Source organism: Cynocephalus volans, chromosome 10, assembly GCF_027409185.1.
Source record: "Cynocephalus volans isolate mCynVol1 chromosome 10, mCynVol1.pri, whole genome shotgun sequence".
NCBI classification, from domain to species: Eukaryota; Metazoa; Chordata; class Mammalia; order Dermoptera; family Cynocephalidae; genus Cynocephalus; species Cynocephalus volans.
The window spans coordinates 19837403-19861844 of record NC_084469.1 but is presented as its reverse complement, the minus strand read 5'-3'; the positions used below and the strand labels follow the sequence as shown (position 1 = coordinate 19861844).

At 36.9% G+C, this 24442-nt stretch overlaps 1 protein-coding gene across 10 annotated transcripts in view; it reads left to right on the top strand.

Annotated features, from left to right (window-relative positions):
• Nucleotides 1-24442, top strand: part of ACACA (acetyl-CoA carboxylase alpha) — a 293591-nt gene that overhangs the window by 101586 nt on the left and 167563 nt on the right. For all 10 annotated transcript variants that reach the window (XM_063112234.1, XM_063112233.1, XM_063112232.1 and 7 more), the window contains 6 exons: nt 6259-6368; nt 7151-7232; nt 8434-8532; nt 9826-9932; nt 13215-13325; nt 20079-20288. In XM_063112234.1, coding sequence (XP_062968304.1) covers nt 6259-6368; nt 7151-7232; nt 8434-8532; nt 9826-9932; nt 13215-13325; nt 20079-20288 — 719 coding nt within the window. The remainder of the gene's footprint in view (nt 1-6258; nt 6369-7150; nt 7233-8433; nt 8533-9825; nt 9933-13214; nt 13326-20078; nt 20289-24442) is intronic.

Below are 24442 nucleotides of genomic sequence, written 5' to 3'. Positions count from 1 at the left end.
AGAATGAGTAAGAGTTAGTGAAGGAATTATTGGGGAGAGAAGGGTATAACGCACAGAAAGAACAGCATATGCAAATGTATGAAAATATGACATAAGTGGTTTTCTGGAAATTACAAATGGCTTATTAAAGTACAAGGTATGTGTATTAGTCCATTTCTGTTGCTTATAACAAAATACCTGGCACTGAGTACTTTGTAAGAAAGTGAAATTTATTGCTATGGTTTCTGAGTCTGGGAAGTCCAAAGTCCAGGGAACACATCTGGTGAGAGCCTTGGTGGTGGCAACAGTGACCCAGGGGTCTCACATTACAAGATGGTAGACACAGAGAGAGAAAAACTCTTTGTGTGCTTGTCTTTTAAAGTCCTCAGAACCACGCTCCTGACCACTATTATTAATCCATTCACTACAGCATGGCATGGTCCTACAATTTAATCACCTCTTCAAGGCCCCACCTTTCAATTACCATAATAGGATTTCCACCCTCAACAGTTACAGTGGGGATTAAATGTCAATGAGGTTGGGGGGACATCCAATCTATAGCAATGTAATAGAATATTTGTCAAGGGGAACCTTATTTTCCATATTCAAAAGCCCATATTTTATCTTCCTAGGGGTGTGTGTGTGTGTGTGTTGGATATTAAAGGATTTTCATTCTGAATGGTTGAATTGGGTTCCCCCCCACTTTTTTTAAGTCCACCCATGTGCACACTGATTTTTTTTTTAACCATACAAAAGTAGAATATATAATGAACCCTTTTCTATCTACCTGTCACCCAATATTAATAATTATCAAATCATGGCCAATCTAGTTTCATCTATACTCTCATCCCCTGCCCCTCGTGCAATTATGTTGAAGCAAATCCTAGATATCATTTTATTCTAGCTGTAAATATTTCAGTATGTATCTCTAAAAGATTCTTCAAAAAAAAAATAGATGGATGATTCTGTTAGTATCTCAGAAGATCCTTTTGAGGAATACAGTAATAGAGGAAATGTGATGGGGCTGAGGATAGAGAAGAAAGGGATGGTTTAGAGAGACGTAGGTAAAAATGGCAAGATTTGGTGATTGAGAGAAGTTAATGTTGACTATTGGGTTTGAATTTGGTTGACTAGGTGAATGCTGGTATCAACCACCAACTAAAATAGGTAATATATCAAGAACAAGGTTTTTTGGTGAGAAGATAGATTTAGTTTGGAATACTTGTATATTCAAGTCCTATAAGTCCTGCAAAAAATTGAATATATCCTTCTAGAACTTAGAAATAATGAGAGTTGAAGATTAAGATGTGTGTATTATTGGCAAATAAGTGGTGTAGTTAATACCGCCCCGCAGAAGAACACATAGAAAATGAAGAGAAGAGGGCTAAGGATGAAATTTTATGGAAAACTAGAAGTTAGGGATGAACTGACAATGCTGAGAAGAGATAGGAGAAGAAACAGAGAAGCAAAGAGTAAAGAGAATTTCAATAAGGAAGGGTCAAACATGTCAGCAGTCCAGAAAAACAGGATTAGAAACATGTCCAGAGATTAGGAAATCATTGGTAACTTTTGCAAGAATAATTTCAGTAGAACAATATAAGAGTATGCAGAGTTATATAGGATGTTAAGGAATGGATGGCAAGTGAAATGAAGATAGCCAACATGGATTAGGTTTTAAAGAATTTTGTATGAGAAGGGAAGGAGAAAAGGCAGTACCTGAAGAGAAATTCAGGGTCAAGATTTTTATATTTTAGAATGAAAGAGACTTAGGAATGTTTACAGTCTGAGAGGAGGTGGCCAAAGAGTGGGGAAGGGTTGAAGTACACAAGAAACCTGGAATACATGACAGGCCTCAAAGAGATGGAAACGGATGGGATCAAGAGCACAAGTGGACAAAAATGTGCATATCTTTTGACCAAGAAATCCTATTTCTTGCTATTTATTCTGAGGGGAAAAAATCAGTAATGGGAGCAAATTTGTTTGTACAAGGATATTGCATATTTCAAAATAGTGAGAAACTGGGAGTAACTTGTGTCCAACGTGAATGGATAAGTAAAATGAACTAAACCAATTCTATGAAATACCATGCAGCCATTAAAAGATATTTTATGGAGTGACACTTATTGATTGACAGCTGGCTGGTATGGGGCTACAAACCCTTGAACTTGGTGTTACCAAGTAAGCTAACCAGCCAGCCCCTGGAATGTATTAATATGAGAATGAATTTTGATAAATTGCTGTGTTATCTATTAATTACTTTGTAACAATATTACCACAAACAGAGCAGCTTAAAACAATGAATATTTATTATTTCACAGTTTCTCTTGGTCAGAGCATAGTTTAGCTGGGTCTTCTGTTTCATGGTCTCACAAAACTGTGATCAGGTGTCAGCTGGGGCTGTGGTCTCATCTGAGGCTTGACTTGGGATGGATCTGCTTTCAAGCTTGAATGCTTGTTAGCAGCATTCAGTTTTTTGTGGGCTGTCAGAATGAGGGCCTGAGTATTGGTTGGTTGTTAGTCAAAGGCTACTCTCAGCTTCTTGTCATGTGGGCCATCCCGGAATGACTGCCTGCTACTTCAGAGTCAGCAAGGGAGAGAGTCTCCTAGTAAGATGGGTTATATTCTTATGCAGTGTTATCATGGAAATCACATTACCTTTGCCTGTTCTCTTGCCTAGAAGCAAGTCACAGATCCTGCCCATACCTAAGGGGAGGGGATTACAGAAGGCATAAATACTTGGAGGTTGGGATCATGGGAAAACCTTGGTGTCTGTCCACCACAATTCCTAAAAAAAAAAAAAAAGTTGGCTATAAAAGAAAATTGTAATATAATAATAGAAAAAAATACATGTGTATAGTCATAGAAAAAAAGTTGTAACAACATATGAGGGTTAACGAAACAGCAATAATAGTTTTTTCTGGGGGTAGAGTTTTGGGGTGTTTTTATTGCTTTTATTTATTTATTTGTACATATTTAGTGGGTATAGTGTGTTGTTTCAATACATGCATATACTGTACATTGATTCACTTAGGGTAGGTAGCATAGCTTTGAATTTTGGGCTGTTTTTATTTCTATTCTTTTTCCAGCTTTTTTTTTTTTTTTTTTTTTTTAAAAGATGACCGGTAAGGGGATCTCAACCCTTGGCTTGGTGTTGTCAGCACCACGCTCAGCCAGTGAGCAAACCGGCCATCCCTATATAGGATCCGAACCCGTGGCCTTGGTGTTAGCAGCACCGCACTCTACCGAGTGAGCCACGGGCCGGCCCTTCCAGCTTTTTTTTACATAGAGTATATACATTTTACAACTTTTAAAGAAAGTTATTTAAAAAATAGGATGCTAGAAAGGATTACCATACTAGTGGTGATTAAGGAATTAGTATTCTGGGTGATTTTTCCTTTTTTCATAGCCTTTCTATTATGTTAATTATTAACAGCTTTATTGAGTTAATTTGCATGCCATAAAAGTCATCCCTTTAAAAGTACGAAGTTCTTTAGTTTTAGTAAATTGTTACCATTCTGCGATCACTGTGATCAGTGTAAAACACTAATTATTTTTATAATTTAAAAAATTATGAAAAAGGAGTCTTAGATAGGAGAGCTGGTTATTAACAGGAGAAGACTTTATCCTTTTGAGACTGGAGGGGAATGGGCAAAAATTGACAGGTTAAAGATGAGCATGGTAATAATTAACTTGTCACATTTTTATTTCATGATAGTTATAGGAAAAGTTTGAAAGGTAGATGATTAGTGAAATCTATAGTAAAGAATTGAGTATTCTCTTTTGAGAGGAGTTTTCTCATTTATTTGTGAATACAGAATAGTGTCTCTGCTGGTAGTTATGGGAACTCTGAGAACTAGGAGATGGTGGAGAGATACAGGCTATATCAGAGTAAGCTTTCTTTTTTTTGCTTCTCAGGGCTTCTCTTTTCTTTAGTGTCTACAATAATGACAATAGAAGATTGGCATAGAGCTCTGATCCACTGTTGGTTGGGGGCAGCAGTACCTTTGCAGAGTGTGTGTGTGTATATATGTATGTATGTGTAGGATGTAGGTCAGCAATTAAAGTGTTTTTTTCTATTTATGGCTCCTGAACTATGGAAAAGACTAAACCACTGTGGAAAAGTTAGATAGATTTGACTACATAAAATTTCTATTTTATAAAAAAAGAAAAAAAAGAAAGAAAGAAAAAGTTAAAAACAAATGATAATCTGGAAAAACATTGGCAGCAAAGAGCTTCTACCTATAGTATGAGAAAAAGTCACCCTTCAATAGAAAATCAGCAAAGAACATGAACAGGTAGTCCATAAAAGCATACATAAAAAGGAACTATAAACACACAAAAAGAGATTCAGTTTCAATGGTAATCAAAAAAATACAAACACAAACAATGGTAGATAGGGATTTATTTAAAATTATAAAATTGACAAAATTGAAAAGATTGATAACATCTAATATAAGTGAGAGTATAGGCAATTTGGCACCCATATTGCTAGTGAGAGTCTGAAAATACGAATACCCTTTGACCCATTTGTTTTACTTCTAGGAACATATCCTGAGGACAATGTATTAGTCCGTTTCTGTTGCTTATAACAAAATACGTGGAACTGAATAATTTGTAAGAAAATGAAATTTATTGCTTACAGTTTCAGAGGCTTGGAAGTCCAAAGTCCAGGGAACACATCTGGTGAGGGTCTTGGTGGTGACTTCAGCGATGCAGGGTATCACATTGTGAAATGGCTGAGCAGAGAGTAACCTCCTCATTCACTCTCTTTTTAAAGCCCTCAGAACCACACCCCTGACCACCATTATTAATCCAGTCACGAGTGCATGGTCCTACAATCCAATCACCTCTTCAAGTCTTCACCTTTCAATTACCATAATAGGATTTCCCAACCTTTTAACAGTCATAGTGTGGGCTAAGTTTCTAATACAGAAAACTTGGGGGACACAATTCAAGCTTCAGTGAGTTTGGGGGGAACATAATTCAATTCACTACAAACAGAAATAATTTGGAAATTATAATTTTCCAAATTATAAATAATCTATATTTCTGTCAATAAGTTAATAGTTAACATGAATTAGGGAGTATTGAAACGTTAGGCATACATAAATATATGACATATATAAAGTATATCTCTTTGTCATAATGTGGAAAGATATCTGCAATATGTTGTTAAATTGGTTAACAGGTTATGGTTACAAGTATACCAAAGCATGAACTTGTTATCTCTGAGATGGGACAACTGGTGATTTTGACTTTTTTAAAAAAGTGTATTACATGCTGTTATAGTATCTAAAATTTTTAATAATTAGCATGCTTTTTTCCTAAAATCAAAGAGAACAATAAACCCATTTTAATTTTGAACAAACTTTAAGGCCCGGCATCTTGCTTTTAGTCTATTTTTTTTTTCTTTTTTTAAGTAGGACTTAAAAAATCTTTTAAAGCTAGGAATGAGATATAAGAAATGTTAATAATATGGTGGAGATGAACTTTGAGCAAGTTACTTAACTGCACCATGCCATAATTTCCTGTGAACTTGGGTGCTAATAATACCTATCATATATAGGATTGCTAAGAGAATTAAATGAGATAATGTATATATAAAGAGCTTAGTACAATCTCTGCAGATGGTAGCTGCTCTGCTACAATTGTTGTTGCCAGAATAGGAAAAGAAAGACATGAGGTGACAAATTTGAAAGGGAATACTGAGAAAAAAATGTGAGGAGGGAAAGTGGTTATCTTTCTAAAGTTTCTTTTAAATATCTATTATCTTCATCATTCCACATAAACCCTTTTCAGGCACCAGACTCCTGTAACTAACCTAACCTAACCTTTTCTGTTTAGCCAGTCTGCAAACCCTCCAGGCTCTACTCTTTTTCCCCATTCTGCCCTGATCTGCACCAGGAAGAGGGCTTTCTCAGGGTGCAGTGCAAGTTAAAGGATGTCAGGACTTGAACTTTTTCTCCAAATAGAGTAATTGTACTTGGGCCACTAACTGGCAGATCAACTTGATATAGAGGTCATAAAGATTCTTCAGAAAAGCTAAAGTGAACTGCTATTTTAGTATATGACCTTCCTAAATATGGGATTAATCCATATTGGTGCTGTGATTTAACAAACTCAGCGCCTTCAACTAAAATGGTCCTGGAAATTATCCCATTAATTGCTGTTTGTCCTGCGGTTACTTATGATAATCCCTGTCCTTTACATAGTTTTGCTATGCAATTAAATTCCTAAAAAAAAATCATGTGTTCTTTATTAATTTGCTTGCATTTTCAGAATACATTAAGATGGCCGATCACTATGTGCCAGTGCCTGGAGGACCAAACAATAACAACTATGCAAATGTGGAATTAATTCTTGATATTGCTAAAAGGATCCCGGTACAAGTAAGAGATGCCAATGTATTCTTTAAAACCAAATTCAGCCATTTTACTGTTAGGCACAGGGGAATATCCAGAGAACTTCTATATAAAGCATCTTTTTTGAAAATTCTTAAATGTCTTTATATGGGATAACGAAAACAGACAAGGAAAGGAAAGATGGAAAGAATGGAATGAATAAAAATAAACATAATAGAAGCAGAAGGTTTGGAAGGGTATTTCAGAGATTATTTATTCTATGCATGTCACCTTGAACCATCCCAAGTAAGTAAAAGTTACTTATTTCTGACGGAATATTCTTATCCTAGAATATGGTGGTGTTTTAGAGAAGTATGTTGTTTCTTCCCTATCACTTTGTGTTAGGAAGTTTAGGGTAAGCACCTTAGAGCCCAAAGAGGAAAAAACTCTAGATTTATACCACTAGATATAAAGGCGGAGTTGGGTGGCCAAAATAATTGAATATGTGCAAGATAGCCAACATTTCTAGAAAAGGCTCTGTAGAGCCTAGCTAAAAGGCTACAAATTGAGTTTCTTAAAGAGCAACAAAACCAATGATCAATTTCAACTTGGTTTTGACCTCTTCAGAGGTTTTGCTACAATGGACTGCTTATTGTTCTGTAAAAAGTTAGCCAACAATTAAGCACAGAAGCTGAATTAAGCATTAGGCTGCTATGGAACTATTATATAGTACCTCATGAAGTAGGGCCAGTCTTGCTAGAGAGTAATGCAGTTTTTAAGTGTTTTTTGGTATGAATTTTAAGAATGAATCATATTGTATTTCCTTGCAGGCAGTGTGGGCTGGCTGGGGTCATGCTTCTGAGAATCCCAAGCTCCCTGAACTTCTTTTGAAAAATGGCATCGCCTTCATGGGTAAGCCTTTCTGACATACTGTTCCTATCTTTCTGTTTCTTTTTGTCAATTTTGCCCATATTTCATTCAGTAGTCTGATTTTCTTCTGTTTAACATGTACTGGGCTTTTTTTTTTTTTTTTAAATCAGTCAGCAACTCTCAGAGTTACCCTCTTCATTTCTTCCCCACCACCCACCCACCCACACCTGCTTATCTCACTTCATCTTGGTAGTGTTTTCTGTCCCTGAGTCCTTTTCCATAAGGTATGGAAAAGGCTCTGCATTCCAAAACACTGCCCTTTTAAAACTTTGCCAGTAACCATAAGAAAATGTGAAGAAAGGACCTGTTTTTAGATAATGCAGATGATTGAATATAGTTATGTGTTGCTTAATGACTGGGATATGTTCTGAGAAATGCGTTGTTAGGCAATTTCATCATTGTGCAAACATCATAGAATGTACTTACACAAACCTACATGGTATAACATACTACTCACCTAAGCTATATGGTATAGCCATTATAATCTTATAGGACCACTATCGTATATGCCGTCTGTCATTGATCAAACATTATGCAGTGCATAACTGTATGTAAGGATACCCTTGCAGTGTGTCCTTAAATAGGAATCAGCACTTTGCATTTAAGCATATACGTTGTATTCCTATGGATGAGAACTGTTTTTTCTGACTTTCTGCTCTGTATGGCAGAAAGAAAAATAGAGGTTATGTGGCCTAAAGTGTTTCTCTTTCATTCTCAAAGACTTTCTATAATGATGATTATGCTTTTTAAACCTTATTACCGATAAATCTCCTCTTTGGGTTCCCCTAAGACCAGGGAGGGTATATTTCATACTTGAATTCCAAAACTTTATAGTCCTTATTTCAGGATATTGGTTAAAAGTAAAAAATAAAAAACTGTAATCTGGTGAAATTGGATCATGAAGGAATATAAAATTAGTTAGATTTGTCTGGAATTGAATTCACCATATATTTATACATATTGAGCTCTTGCTGTGTGCAAAAAGGTTACTACAGTAGATTCTATAAAGGGTACAAAGATGAGTCAAAACATAGTCATCCCCATTATCAAGTTTATGATCCCCAATATGTGATAGAGTGGGAAGCAAGACAAATACAAAAATAATTATAACATAAGGCAGAATAGATGTGCCAGAAATGAGGCTAAATGTTATAGTGAAGGTTCTTTTCTAATTTGTTTTTAGGTCCTCCAAGCCAAGCCATGTGGGCATTGGGTGATAAGATTGCATCTTCCATAGTGGCTCAAACTGCAGGTATCCCAACTCTTCCCTGGAGTGGCAGTGGTAAGAAATTATTTCTTGTTTGTATCTTAAAGTGCAGAAAAGCTCAGTAGGATATTTGGCAAATGGCTTGGGACTTAAGTTTGTTTAAAATGTATTAATATACTCGACAAGAAATAGAGTCCTGGTTGATTAATGGTACCTTGTATCTCTTGGCTTAATTAATACACCTGTGATTTTTACCATGTCTTAGGAATGTAAACTTAGTAGTAGGTACAAAGATGCTAAACTGTGATCTGGAGTGATCTTGGGACTTAATTTGGAGAAACTCTGGGAACATGCATATGGTTCTGTTCATTCAGATATACTATAGTAGGCTAGAATCTTCCTCAGAGTGGACTTCTAATGTGGAATTAGGTCTTTCTTTTCACTAGGAAAAACCTAAAACCCACTTACTCAGCTGTTTACCTGCCAATGTTTTCTTGATGTCAGCCCACAATCTATTGATGATTTGCTTTGTCTGTTTAATATCATTCAAATCCAATTGCCCTTGATGTAGAAAATAAAGTCAATCGGCAACCTTCCTTCCAGACGTGCTGGAGGATAAAATTTTTCAGAAAATGATTTATTCTTGACAAATCCCTTAAACAGTGCCATGTGAATTATTATAGCTGATAACAATATGAACTTCCCTTTTTTTTAGTACTCAAGCACTGGGAGCAGATATACACTAAAAACTCTTTTAAATAGGAATGACTGTTGTCTTGAGGCTGAAAGATTTGAACCCTTGTTATTCTGGTTCTCCAGGGAGATTGCAATATTCTTTCCAAACCTGCTGGTTTAAAATAAGAGGTTGAATTTGTTCTTGTTTGAATGGGTAGGCTATAGTTTTCCCCTTGTGGCTGAGTACAGGGACTTTCAGGGAACATGGAATCATGACTCTGCTGAGGCCAATAAAACCGCCATTTCCATTTCCAAGGGCTCATAAAGATTGAATTATTTCCCAGACCTCTGGCCCTGGAGGAGGCCTGATCACAGAAATTGAAGGTATTTTGCCTGCTGAGTTGCTGTGAGAAGTCTGCCATACTTTTATTTTTATTTTATTTTTTTTACTGTCTTGTATGTTCTTGCATTTTTATAAGTTGTGCCATTAGCTCTCCTGGCTTTTTCCAACCTAAGAACCCAAGTTGCCAGATCATGCTGTGGCTAAATACTGTTAACCCCAAGGACTGATTGGGGTTTTATGGTATCCTTCTTTCTCCCATCTACCCTCAATTTTGGATAAATATGATAATATTTTAAAGAAGGTAATAGAAGCTCTTGTAGCTGTTCTTAAGTCATTACTATGTATTGCAGGTCTTCGTGTGGACTGGCAGGAAAATGATTTTTCAAAACGTATCTTAAATGTTCCCCAGGAACTATATGAAAAAGGTTATGTGAAGGATGTGGACGATGGGCTGAAGGTAGGTTTCTAACTCCAGAGAGTGATGCCTCTCAAATGACCAATTCTAGTCACAGATATGGGGATTTGGAGCCTGGTTATGATACATGCCCATGATGGCATTAGGGTTTAAGTGTAGAGTGAGGAAGTGACTTTAAACAATTTAAGTTTTTTTTGAAGCAAACTGCTCATCTGGACAGAACATTTCTCATGTGATTAAATCAGTTTTACGAGGTACTGATTCTCCCTCTCTCTACCACCTGTTTGTGTGTGAGGGGGGCCAACAAACAACATCCTTTTCCCCCTGCTTGAGTTCAGAACCAAGGAGCCATGCAGATAAAGATCAAAATGTCAGCTCTATTCTGAATAGAGATGTTGGTGAAAATGGTTTAAGTGTGTAACAACAATAAGATTTGTAAACTGAACGCCAGAGTTAAACAGGTTCACTCACTCGCTGGTTACTGGCAGTGCTAAATAACCAGAGTTCCCTCTACAGAGACAGAGCATTTACCATTCAGCTTATTGTCTGGCTGTGAGCTGACAAAGGGCATATGTTCAGTGCAGTGGGCTGATCCCAACGGGGAAGAGGCTGAGCTGTGTGTGCTAGGTTCCTCCTTCCAAACTAACCAATCACATAATTTATTCTTTTTCCTTTGTGGAGGAGTGAGGGAGTAAGCTGAGAGAGACTGAAAGTGTTAACAATAATTATTGTCCATCCACGTTGAAATGTGAACCCAGGCAAAAGGAGATCCTTTCCCCAACGGTACCTTTTTTTTCCTTATACACAGTTCTCTCCGTTTCTTTCCTATTCACTTTTTAACTATTTGGAAGTGTCAGTTATGCCTCCAGGTAGATGATGAAAGAGGCTATATAGAAAACGCACTACTTGAGTTTGACTTATAAATTCAAGAGGAACCCTGAATGTTCAACTAATTTTACTCTATTATTTGCATTTCAAGTTAAGCATTCTGTAATCTCCTTAATAAAAGAATTAATATTTCTAATTAAATTGCAAATGCTTTATTCTGTTTTTCTTGCTATAATTTACAAAAGAATAGAAAAGCCCTTTGTAAGGAACTAGCTCTTTTTTTTAGTTGTTATTGAAACATAATTGATTATGCATATCTGTGGAGTATAGTGTTGAATTTCAATACCTGTGTGCAATATGTGATTCTCAAATCAGGATAATTAGTATATTCAACCTTACACATTGTAATCATTTTTTGTGGCCCTTTACTAATTTCTCACTGTTCCCCCTACTCCTCCCTCCCCTTTTCCACCTCTCTTGGCCTCAGTTCTGTTCTCTCCTTTTGAAGGAACTAGCTATTTTCCTTATTGGTTAAAATCCCTTTTTTCACTGGTTATAATTATAAACAGAATTTTCTGGTAGAAAATTTGGAAAGGCGGAGATGATGATAAAACCACAAATGAACCCACCATCCAGAGTAATGCCCATTAACATATTTATAGATTTCTTCCAGCTTTTTCGATTCATAGATTTATTTAGTAATAATCTTTATTAATAGATTTCTATAATTATTTTTTTATTTTTTATTTTTTTTGAAAAGATGACCAGTAAAGGGATCCTAACCCTTGACTTGGCATTGTCAGCACTACACTCTCCCAAGTGAGCCATGGGCTGGCCCTAGATTTCTATAATTATAATAACTATAAAATTACGGTCTTACTATATATATTATTTAGTAATCCTAGTATTTTCTTCTACTTCTTTATATATCAGCATTTTCCCCATGGCATTAAAACTTTTCTAAAATATTTTTAATGAGTGACCTGTAGCTAGAGCTTTCATATATGTATTTTTAAAAAACCTACCTTCTTATTGACTTCCTGTGGGCTACCCTATTTTTTGAAGTATTTTCCACATTTGTGCTATTTCTTTGATCACCTGTCACCCAGTGATTGAGTTTATCGTAATAATTCTGTTTATATGAGCATAGAAAAAAAATAGACATAAGAGAACTTTAGAAGAGATAGGATTAAAAGTATAAAATTTCCATCCTTAATCTACTGACACAAATTAAAATTTGAAATAGTCTTTTTCTGGTGACACATTTTAAAGATATTCCTACCACATAAGGCAGGATTTTTTTTTTTTTCATGCGGCTGGCTGGTACAGGGAACTGAATGAACTCTTGACCTCGGTTAAGAGCAAGGCTGTGCTCTAATCAACTCAGATAACCGGCCAGACAAGACAGGAATATTCTTTTTTTTTTTAAAAAAGATGACCAGTAAGGGGATCTTAACCCTTAACTTGGTGTTGTCATCACCATGCTCTCCCAAGTGAGCTAACCAGCCATCCCTATGTAGGGATCCACACGCGCGGCCTTGGTGTTATCAGCCCCACACTCCCCCAAGTGAGCCACGGGCGGCCCAAGACTGGAATATTCTGACAAATGTGAATGACTTAGTTATAAGTTTTTGGTTAAGTTTTTCACAATTTACTTTTTGCCTTAATAATATAATTTGCATATCTTCCCTATCATTACATGTAAAAGCTAACTCATTTCTTCTAATAATTGCATTGTACTCTATGTAGTATATGGGTATATCTTGATTTAAGCAGCTCCCTACTTGATGGATATATAATGTTTAAAAATTTTTAGGATCATCACTTTATCATTATGAAATACCATAAATGCACATTTGGAGCATGTGCTGAAAATTAGTTTTCTGGAAAATTTTGTTAATATCTTGAGATCTTGTTTTTATCTTTTATAAAAAGTTGAGTGAGAAAAGTTTTCTGGATACTTGAGAGTTCTGATTTGCTGAGTCTTATATTTGGTTTCAAGCTCTATCAGGACTATCAGCTTGTGTTACGTAAACTATTTATGTCTTTTTTTTAAAATTATGGGTAATACATGAACACCTGCCTGCTATAAGAAAGAAATTCCAATAGTACAGAATTATAAAAAGTATAAGTTTATATCTACCCATTTTTGTTTTATAAATCACACTGGTATATATTCGGAACTTAGTTTCTTTGCATTTAGATATGTGTGTGAATACATATATAATTGTACATAAAAATAGTTTTGTTTTTGACCTATATGAGATTATCTTGGATTGAACCATATGAAATTTCCAATATTCAACCTTTTTTTTATCTACAAAAAAGGCACTTTCTTTTGGTTCAACCTATTACTACAATTACTGTTATATCTTAAAGAGCTTTCATTTTACTATGTATAGACCTACTAAATGACTGCATTCTTAAAGAAAGAAAATGCCAGTTTTCTTCTTCTCTACTAATACCACTCTTCTATTTTTCTCTTTCTTCTTGAAGGCAGCAGAGGAAGTTGGATATCCTGTAATGATCAAGGCTTCAGAAGGAGGAGGAGGGAAGGGAATCAGAAAAGTCAACAATGCAGATGATTTCCCTAACCTCTTCAGACAGGTGGAGTACAAGTTGTTTTTGTTTGTTTGAACTAACATGTATATCGGAGATACATGATTTAACTCATAATATAATTTGGATGTCCAGAAAATATTTAATTTTTAATTTTGTCTATAACTAATCTAGTCATTTTCTCTAGCCTCCACCTTCTTATTAACAGGGAAAAAAAGTTAATGAGATGTTCAATTCAATTTAAGTTTTATTCAATTAGGTAATTCAAATAGTAGAGTTATTACATAAAAGTGCTCAGTTTCTCACTTCCCTTCGTGGTGCACGTGGTTCATAGGACCTCATAATGGCAAGGAAGAATTGATGACTTTCTACATTTTTGTACCCCTGTTCTGCTGACATTCTAGATAAAGTGTCTTAGTATGGTGGCATGATACTTACCTGGTTGTTCTTGGCTTTGCCAGGCCCATGATCTCCAACTGGCTTTTCCTTACTTTAATTCAAATTGGTGCAAGCCCATGAGTTTCTGCCATGTGTCTCATCTACTCTAGCCTATGCTGCATAGCTACCATACCCTGGCATAGGAACCCTATGGCAAGCCCCCATTATATGAGAACTGAGAGTGGTTCATGAAATCTCAACCTAGGATCTGTCTTTGCATTATCCACTGCTTTGAAGCCAAGTTGATGTGGCCATGTTTTATTTTTCTGGTTTTATTTATTTATTTATTTATTTAAAAATTCAGTTTTATTTATATTTATTTTTGTGGGATACAGTGTGTTGTTTCAATACATGAATATCCTGCACAATAGATAGCATAGTTTTGTCCCCATTAGTTCACCTCTAATCTTATTCCCCCTCCTCCCAGCCTCTGGTAACCATTATTTTACTCTCTAATTTTTTTTTTAAACATACAAAGATTAACATCCTTATTGCAAAAAGAACTCTTAAAAATGAGTTAGAAAAATGTAAGCAGAAATTTGGTGAAGCGCATGAGCAGATAAGTCACAAACCCCAAAGAAACACAAGTGGTTAATAAGTACATTCTAGGATCTGGTTGCTGGTGGAGGCGGGGCTGGCCAGGCCTCTGTCTCAGGATGCCGAGTGTGGGCTGGTTCCCTTGCAGGCCTTGATGTGGTGAGGGCAGGGCAAAGGCCCACTTTGGGCTGTCTCTGTTGCTGGCCTGAATGTGTGGCGCTGGGGGTGGGGCTGAGGTCCATGGCCGCCTCCTCAGGACCCCAAGGGGGACAATGGTCTGCCTCCGTTGCTGGCCTTGATGTTCACTGGTGGGGGTGGGACAGAGCCCCTCACCCCTGTCCCTCAGGACCCCCAGGAAAGCATTGGGCATGTTCTGTTGCTGACTTGGATATGCAGCTGCTGGGGTGGGGCTGTGGCCCACTGCTCCTGTCTCTCAGGACCCCCAGGCAGGTGTCGGGCTGGCTTGGTTCAATATGTGGCCATATTACAGATTTGTTGTAGAAGCAGCTAAAAAAGTAATGTCTTTTCAGAATCTTCAAGAGGGAAAAAAAAAAAGGGAGACAGAGTCTCTTTTGCCTTCTCTTCAGAAATGCCTTCATGTACTTGACTCACTTCTTTTTCTCCTACCAGTACCTAGTAAAAGACGTGTCAGAAAAGGGAAAGTTGGGGCACAGGTCTGGCCTTCTCACTCTCCTAGCTTCTCACTTTTTCTTAGTTTTCCCAGCACATTCTACTCTGCACTGTCTTTTACTAATGCCCCTAGCCTTTTATTTACCCTCTTTTTTTTTTTTTTTTAAACCATTCAGCAAAATTTTTGCTTCATTGTCAAAGGCTAAAAGGAAAAACTCTGTGAGCTGGGTCTTCCATGATGTGATGTACCAGGTGAAAAAAAATGATAGGTATTGTCTTGCTTCATTATCCTATTTTGTAACTACCACATTCTAACCAGCTGAGCTAACTGGCCAGCATTTTACTTTTTTGTTTGTTTGTTTGGCAGCTGGCTGGTACAAGGATTGAACCCTTGACCTTGGTGTTATCAGCACCATGCTCTAACCAGCTGAGCTAACTGGCCAGTCTCTGCATTATCCTATCTTGAATGTCAGAAGTTGAATATTTTCTCAGTCTTTTTCTTTTCATTTATTCTGTAAATTCTAATTTCATAGGTGGATCAGTGCCTTATGGGGTTTAGAAAAAAGGCCTTTGGTCTTAGAAGCAAAAGAAAAACCAAGTACATTAATGTTAACTCCTATAGACATTTCAAAATTACTTGTTATTATGGAATCAAATAGTTGAAGAGTCTAGAACACTAAGAGGAAGTTTTATGTGAAAATCCTTAAGTTACAATAATGGTTAGCTAAATAACTCAAACCAATCCTCCCATTGAGAACAAACCTGAAAAGCTGGACCAGGTTTTTTTTTTTTTTTTAATCTGTTTTTAAGGCATTAGAGACCTTTCAAGATAGTGAATTATGGGGCTAACATATAGGAGAAGAACGAAATCGAGAGAGGTGAGCCTGACATTTGAGGCCACTTTATCCTAAGAGATATCTTCTAGTTCAAAACCAGCAGCTGAAGAGCTGATCAGTTTTTAACAGTCTTACAAGATGAAGAGGACAAAATTTAGACTTCAGGGTTTGCTGAGGAGGGGTGCTCTTGGAAGACCTCCCACATTTTATGTTGGGGTCCTGAAAGACTATACTGCAAGAGAAAGAGTGTACTGGAAATAGACCAGCCCTCGCAGGGACTAAATCTCAGCTTTAACACACTCAGTCTCTGATTTAAGCAAGGTACTATTGGATTGCTAGTGTTTCTAGCCACCTGCAGGAAGCAAATGTAAATTCTCTTCAGAGAAAGATAACATCCAGAACTTCAAATTATTTCTATTAATTTTTCATATGGCTTATCAAGCACAGTTAGGTGCTTGATAAGCCATATGTAATAAAATTTTAGCCGTGTAAAATTTTAGCCATGTAAAATTGCATGATTGAAAACCAAGAAAAACAAAAGTCAGTAGAAACAGACTCACAGAGGATTTAGATAGTGGAACTATCAGACAAGGACTTTAAAGTAACTATGCTTAATATATTCAAGGAAATTAAAGACATGATGGAGAATTTTGGTGGAGAACTGGGAACCATAAAGAAGAAACAAATGAAAATTCTAGAACTGAAAATGCAATTACTAAAATTAAAAGTCAGTATAGGAGTTTAATACCATATTAGATGCATTTGAAGAGAGAATTAGTAACTGGGAGAAAGATCAGAAGAAAATTCATACTGAAGCATGAAGAGAGACAGAAAAATGAAAAATATAGAAAAGAGCAATATGAGAGATTATTTGCAAAGGTGACCATGATAACTCCTCCCATCTCTATATACCTACCCCTGTACAGTATGATTTCGCTGCTCCTCCCATCAAGAAGTAGAGTCCTTTTCCCCACCCCTTGAATTTCAGCTGGCCTTGTGACTTGTTTTGACCAATATAATGTGGCAGAAATGGTGTACAAGCTCTGAAGCTTAAACTTCAAGTGGTCTTGTAGTTTCTGCTCTTTTCTCTTAGAATGAGCCATCAGACTGCCATGTGAAGAGCCCAATCTGGCCTACTGGAGAAAGAGTTCACATGAAGCAGAGACGAGTTGTCCCACCTAAGGCCTCCTACTCCTATTACCTGATAATCAGCTGCACATTTGAGACTTGTATGTGAGACCGCATTAGGCCATTTAACTCCAGTGGAGCTGCCAGATGACTACAGCTACAGGAGTGACTCCAGGCAAGATCAGCAGAAGAACTGCCCAACTGAGCCCAGCTCATAATGCTGATCCATCCTCAAGTTACTAAATTTTGGGTATTTTGTTAGATATCAATGGATAACTGACAAAGAAATTAATACCTAAAGGTATAATACTGCCATAACAGAAAAGTAAAAATGTGTCATTGGCTCTGAAACTGGTTCATAGGTGGAGACTGGAAAAATTGTCAGTAGTATGTTAATGAAGGCTGGAGGAATGGTGAACAGACTGTTAGCCTAGACTGGAAAGGTAGTGAAGCAATTGTTATTAGAGTCTGTAATAATGGAACAGTTAGCAAAAAATGTCTGCAGTAACTTGGAAGACAGAGAACGTATTTAATGAAGTAATGAACCTGGTTAAGGAGATCCCTAGACAAAGTGTTGAAAGTATCTTTTGAGTGCTTCTAGTTGCTTATCATAAAGAACTATGAAAGAGAGATGAACTAAAGGTTTGTTGGGGGTTTTTAAAGCATAATTTAGAGGAAATGTAAAGAGCCCAGAACTTGTTGGGTTTGAAAATAGAATTGTCTCTCGTTCCCATTCTCTCCAGTTGGCAAAAGATTGGCAAAGTAAGAAATGCCTCAGACCATTTTAAGACCTCAGAAATATTTAAGATAATACCTGGTAGATTAGATTATTGCCTGGCAGTACCGGCAGCTATAAAAATGTGCTTCTAAGAATCTTAAGGGCGTTATTGCATAACAGTAGCCATGCCCAAAGTATAGAGAGGGCTGTGCAAAAATAAGTCATGGATGTGGCTTTTGGGATAAACAGCAAGCCCTAATATGATTCATAGGAAATCCACAGTGTTGTCAAAAGACTTGTATTCATGAGTGCGCCAAAGGGACTAAAAGGGACAGAAACAATTCAAACTGAAAAGAAGCCTCTGAGCCTTCAACTTTTTACAGGCAGAAAGCAGATTGAAAAAACTGTTCAGCTGTAAAATCAGTCATTTCTGATAAAAAGGGAAATTTCTTAGAGAGTGGAGTCAGGAGCCTAGAGGACAGATCCAAGAACAGAAGGTTGCCATTTTGGGGAAGGGGAGAGCATTTGGCACCAGTCACCACATCTTAAATGTTCTGTTGTTGTTTTTTTTAATACTCTCTACTCTTTTGGTTTCAAAGAAAGTAGCCATTCTTTGCTACCTTTCCTCCTACCTGTGAAGTCCTTCCCTCTCATGCCTTTGCAGGCTCATCCTCAGATTTGTTCAGAAGGGCACTCCCAGGGAGCAGAACAAGACCCTAAAAAAAGAAAAAAATTCCCTGCCCCTGGCCTAAGGGAACTTGACAACAGTACCCTTCTGGATTTCAGAATTGCTATGGACCACCCACCACAGTTTACCTTCCACTCTCTCCTCTTTGAACAGGAGTATCTTTTGTAGTTATCCTCTCTCGGTCTTATTATTAAATGTTGGGGGTATTAGGGAAGATAACTTGTCTTTCAGTTCCCAGTTCTTTGGATCAAGAGACACTCTACCTGTGGAGCTGTACCTGAGAAACCTCACTTGCTTCTGGACATGACTCACGAGAAAATGGATGTTAAGCCTGATGCCATGGTTGGATGAGGTTTTGAGGGTCTTGGGAGGGAGTGAATCTATTTTGCATGTGGGAGGTATGTGAAATATTGTGGCCAGAGGATAGAACATGGTAGGTTGTTTGCAGAGATGGCCACAATAACTCCTCCCATTCCTGTATGTATACACTATGCAATGTGACTTTGCTGTCTCTCTTCAAGAGGTGGCATCTCTTTCCCCACCCCTTGAATCTTAGCTGGCCTTGTGGCTTGCTTAGACCATTAGAATGTAGCTGAAGTGATGTGTAAGTTTAGAGCCTAGACTTGAAGAGGCCTTGCAGCTTCTGTCCGTACCCTCTTGGAACATCGCACTGAAGAAGCCTGGTCTAGCCTACTGGAGGATGAGGGACCACATGCAATAGAGAGGAGCTGTTCCAGTCGAGGCTCCCTAGACCTTCCTGCCAACAGTCAGCACAAATCACAGACATGTGAGTGATACCATTCAGCCCCACTCAAGCCACCTGATGATAATATGCACATGAGTGTAAGACCAGAAGAATTGTCCAGGTGAACACAGCATCATGAGCAAATGGAAGGTTGATCTAAGCAAGTCATTGAGTTTTGAGGTGACTTGTTACATAGCAGTACACAGCAGAAAAAGATACAGAGCATAAAAGACATGGGGCACAATGAAATGATCTAAAATCATGTACTTTAAGTCTCAGAGAAAAGAAAGAGAATGGAGCAGAAGCAATATTTGGAGAAATAATGGAGCAGAAGCCATATTTGAAGAGAGAATGGCTAAGAATTTCCTTGAACTGATAAAAGATGCCAAGCACAGATTCAAAACGCACTATGAGTCCCAAGCAGGACAAATACAAAGACTATACCTAAGTTTATTGGAGTAAATCTGCCACCCCACCCCCTTAAGAAAAGAGAAAGAGAGAAAATCTTAAAGCAGCTGGAGAGAAAAGATTACTTTCAAAGGAGTCACAATAAGACTGACAGTTGATATCTCAGTAGAAACAGTTGAAGCCAGAAAACATTGGGATAGCTTTAAAGTGCTGAAAAAAATTTTGCCAATGTAGGGTTCTGTACCAAGTGACAATATCCTTCAAAATCAAAGATGAAAGTCCGTTGACTGTAACAATACTATGTATGATGTAATGTGAACCAGGAAAGCATCTAGTCTGGAACAGATTGTACATTTGGCTGTATAGAGTGGTTGGCAGTATTTTACCCTGTTGTGGGATTTGTGTGTGTGTGTGTTCAAATATTTTGTTGTTTACCCTTGTAACATACTGGATGTTCATATGTTTTCATATTAATTTATATTGGTTATAGAACTAAGAATGCAATATCTTAAAGATAGATGAGGGCATAGACTATATTTTATTCATTTTTGTATTCCTACTAATTAACATGGTCCCTGATAATTCTAGACATCTGTTCATTGAAATCAAAGCAGCTTATCAGTATAGAAAAAATGTTTACCACTTATTTGTTTTATTTCCTTTTTTATTACAGGTTCAAGCTGAAGTCCCTGGATCTCCTATATTTGTGATGAGACTAGCCAAACAATCTCGTCATCTGGAGGTGCAGATCCTAGCAGATCAGTATGGCAATGCTATCTCTTTGTTTGGTCGAGACTGCTCTGTACAGCGCAGGCATCAAAAGATTATTGAAGAGGCACCTGCTGCTATTGCTACTCCAGCAGTATTTGAACATATGGAACAGGTATATACATTTAAAAGCTTTCACTTCTCTTTTCTTACACAGAACTACTCATTCAGTTCATATACCAATTTGAGAATAGTGGAATTTCAGCCATGATTCTGGATAAGATTATATTCTTTTCGTAGAGGAAAACAAATTCTGCTGGTCTACATCTAGGAGAGTTGTCAGGGAACATTTCAAGCTCTAAAAGTACTTAACACTTTTTTAAAAATCAGTGTACTATTTTAAGTAGGGATAAAGAAGAGAAATGTTTTTGGATTTTTATTCTTATAGCTTGATTTTTTTAACAAGTTCATGAAAAGCAAGAAGTTCCATTTTCTTTTTTTTTTTTTATTATTTTTTTTTTATTTTTTAAATTTTATTATGTCGATATACATTGTGGCTGATTATTGTTGCCCATCACCAAAACCTCCCTCCCTCCTCCCTCCCCCCCTGCCCCCCAACAATGTCCTTTCTGTTTGCTTACCGTATCAACTTCAAGTAATTGTGGTTGTTATATCTTCTCCCCCCCTCCCAGTTTGTGTGTGTGTGTGTGTGTGTGTGTGTGTGTGTGTGTGTGTGTGTGAATTTATATATTAATTTTTAGCTCCCACCAATAAGTGAGAACATGTGGTATTTCTCTTTCTGTGCCTGACTTGTTTCACTTAATATAATTCTCTCAAGGTCCATCCATGTTGTTGCAAATGGCAGTATTTCATTTGTTTTTATAGCTGAATAGTATTCCATTGTGTAGATGTACCACATTTTCCGTATCCACTCATCTGATGATGGACATTTGGGCTGGTTCCAACTCTTGGCTATTGTAAAGAGTGCTGCGATGAACATTGGGGAACAGGTATACCTTCGACTTGATGATTTCCATTCCTCTGGGTATATTCCCAACAGTGGGATAGCTGGGTCGAATGGTAGATCTATCTGCAATTGTTTGAGGAACCTCCATACCATTTTCCATAGAGGCTGCACCATTTTGCAGTCCCACCAACAATGTATGAGAGTTCCTTTTTCTCCACAACCTCGCCAGCATTTATCGTTCAGAGTCTTTTGGATTTTAGCCATCCTAACTGGGGTTAGATGGTATCTCGGTGTGGTTTTGATTTGCATTTCCCGGATGCTGAGTGATGTTGAGCATTTTTTCATATGTCTGTTGGCCATTTGTATATCTTCCTTAGAGAAATGCCTGCTTAGCTCTTTTGCCCATTTTTTAATTGGGTTGCTTGTTTTTTTCTTGTAAAGTTGTTTGACTTCCTTATACATTCTGGATATTAATCCTTTGTCAGATGTATATTTTGCAAATATTTTCTCCCACTCTGTTGGTTGTCTTTTAACTCTTTTAATTGTTTCTTTTGCTGTGCAGAAGCTTTTTAGTTTGATATAATCCCATTTGTTTATTTTTCCTTTGGTTGCCTGTGCTTTTGGGGTCGTATTCATGAAGTCTGTGCCCAGTCCTATTTCCTGAAGTGTTTCTCCTATGTTTTCTTTAAGAAGTTTTATTGTTTCAGGGTTTATATTTAAATCCTTAATCCATTTTGAGTTGATTTTAGTATACAGTGAGAGGTATGGATCTAGTTTCATTCTCCTGCATATGGATATCCAGTTATCCCAGCACCATTTGCTGAAGAGGCAGTCCCTTCCCCAGTGAATAGGCTTGGTGCCTTTGTCAAAGATCAGCTGGCAGTAAGTGTGTGGGTTGATTTCTGGATTCTCTATTCTATTCCATTGATCAGTGTGTCTGTTTTTATGCCAGTACCATACTGTTTTGGTTATTATAGCTTTGTAGTATAGCTTAAAGTCAGGTAGTGTTATGCCTCCAGCTTTATTTTTTTTGCTCAGCATTGCCTTGGCTATGCGTGGTCTTTTATTATTCCATATAAATGTCTGGATAGTTCTTTCCATTTCTGAGAAAAATGTCTTTGGAATTTTGATGGGGATTGCATTGAATTTGTATATCACTTTGGGTAGTATGGACGTTTTCACTATGTTGATTCTTCCAATCCAAGAGCATGGGATATCTTTCCATCTTCTTGTATCCTCTCTAAGTTCTCTCAGCAGTGGTTTGTAGTTCTCATTATAGAGATTTTTCACCTCCTTGGTTAACTCAATTCCTAAGTATTTTATTTTTTTGGTGGCTATTGTAAATGGGCAGGCTTTCTTGATTTCTCATTCTGCATGTTCACTATTGGAGAAAAGAAATGCTACTGATTTTTGTGTGTTGATTTTGTATCCTGCTACTGTGCTGAAATCATTTATCAATTCCAAGAGTTTTTTTGTAGAGGTTTTAGGCTGTTCGATATATAGGATCATGTCATCTGCAAACAGGGACAGTTTGACTTCATCTTTTCCAATCTGGATGCCCTTTATTTACTTCTCTTCTCTGATTGCTCTGGCTAATTCTTCCAAGCCTATGTTGAATAGGAGTGGTGAGAGTGGGCATCCTTGTCTAGTTCCTGTTCTTAAAGGTAAAGCTTTCAGCTTTTCCCCATTCAGGATGATGTTGGCAGTGGGTTTATCATATATGGCTTTAATTATGTTGAGATACTTTCCCTCTATACCTAACTTATAGAGGGTCTTCGTCAAGAATGAGTGCTGAACTTTATCAAATGCTTTCTCAGCATCTATAGAGATGATCATATGGTCCTTGTGTTTGAGTTTATTAATATGGTGTATCACATTTATTGATTTGCGTATGTTGAACCAACCTTGCATCCCTGGGATGAATCCCACTTGATCGTGATGAATAATTTTACGTATGTATTGCTGTATTCTGTTTGCTAGTATTTTAGTGAGGATTTTTGCATCTATATTCATCAAGGATATCGGCCTGTAGTTTTCTTTTTTGGTTATATCTTTACCTGGTTTTGGTATCAGGATGATGTTTGCTTCATAGAATGAGTTTGGGAGATTTGCGTCCGTTTCAATCTTTTGGAATAGTTTGTAAAGAATCGGTGTCAATTCCTCTTTGAATGTTTGGTAAAATTCTGCTGTGAATCCATCTGGTCCTGGGCTTTTCTTTGTTGGGAGCCTTCTGATAACAGCTTCAATCTCCTTTATTGTTATTGGTCTGTTCAAATTTTCTACGTCTTCACGGTTCAGTTTTGGGAGCTTGTGTGTGTCCAGAAATTTATCCATTTCCTCCAGATTTTCAAATTTGTTGGCATATAGTTGTTTATAGTAGTCTCGAATGATTCCTTGTATTTCAGATGAATCAGTTGTAATATCGCCTTTTTCATTTCTAATTTTGGTTATTTGAGTCTTCTCTCTTCTTTTTTTTGTTAGCCATGCTAATGGTTTGTCAATTTTATTTATCTTTTCAAAAACCAACTTTTTGATTTCGTTGATCTTTTGAATTATTTTTTGGATTTCAATTTCATTCAGTTCTGCTCTGATCTTAATGATTTCTTTCTGTCTGCTAACTTTAGGTTTGGATTGTTCTTGTTTTTCTAGTTCTTTAAGGTGAAGTGTTAGGTTGTTCACTTGCCATCTTTCCATTCTTCTGAGGTGAGCATTTAATGCAAAAAATTTCCCCCTTAATACTGCTTAGCAGTATCCCACAGGTTTTGGTATGATGTATCATTATTTTCATTAGTTTCAATAAATTTTTTGATTTCGTGCTTGATTTCTGCTTGGACCCATATGTCATTAAGTAGAATGCTGTTTAATTTCCATGTGTTTGTATAGTTTCCAGAGTTTCGATTGTTATTAATTTCTAGTTTTAATCCATTGTGCTCTGAGAAAATACATGGGATAATTCCAATTTTTTTGAATTTATTGAGACTTGATTTGTGACCTAATATGTGATCTATCCTGGAGAATGATCCATGTGCTGATGAGAAGAATGAATATTCTGAGGTTGTTGGATGGAATGTTTTGTAGATATCTGCCAATTCCAATTGGTCTAGAGTATTGTTTAGATCTTGTGTTTCTCTGCTGATTCTTTGCCTATATGATCTGTCTAATATTGACCGTGGGGTGTTCAGGTCCCCTGCTATTATGGTATTAGTGTCTATTTCCTTCTTTAGGTCTAATAGAGTTTGTTTTATAAATCTGGCTGCTCCAACATTGGGTGCATACATATTTATGATTGTTATGTCTTCTTGATGGATCAGTCCTTTTATCATTAAGTAGTGTCCCTCATTGTCTCTTTTTATGGTTTTTAG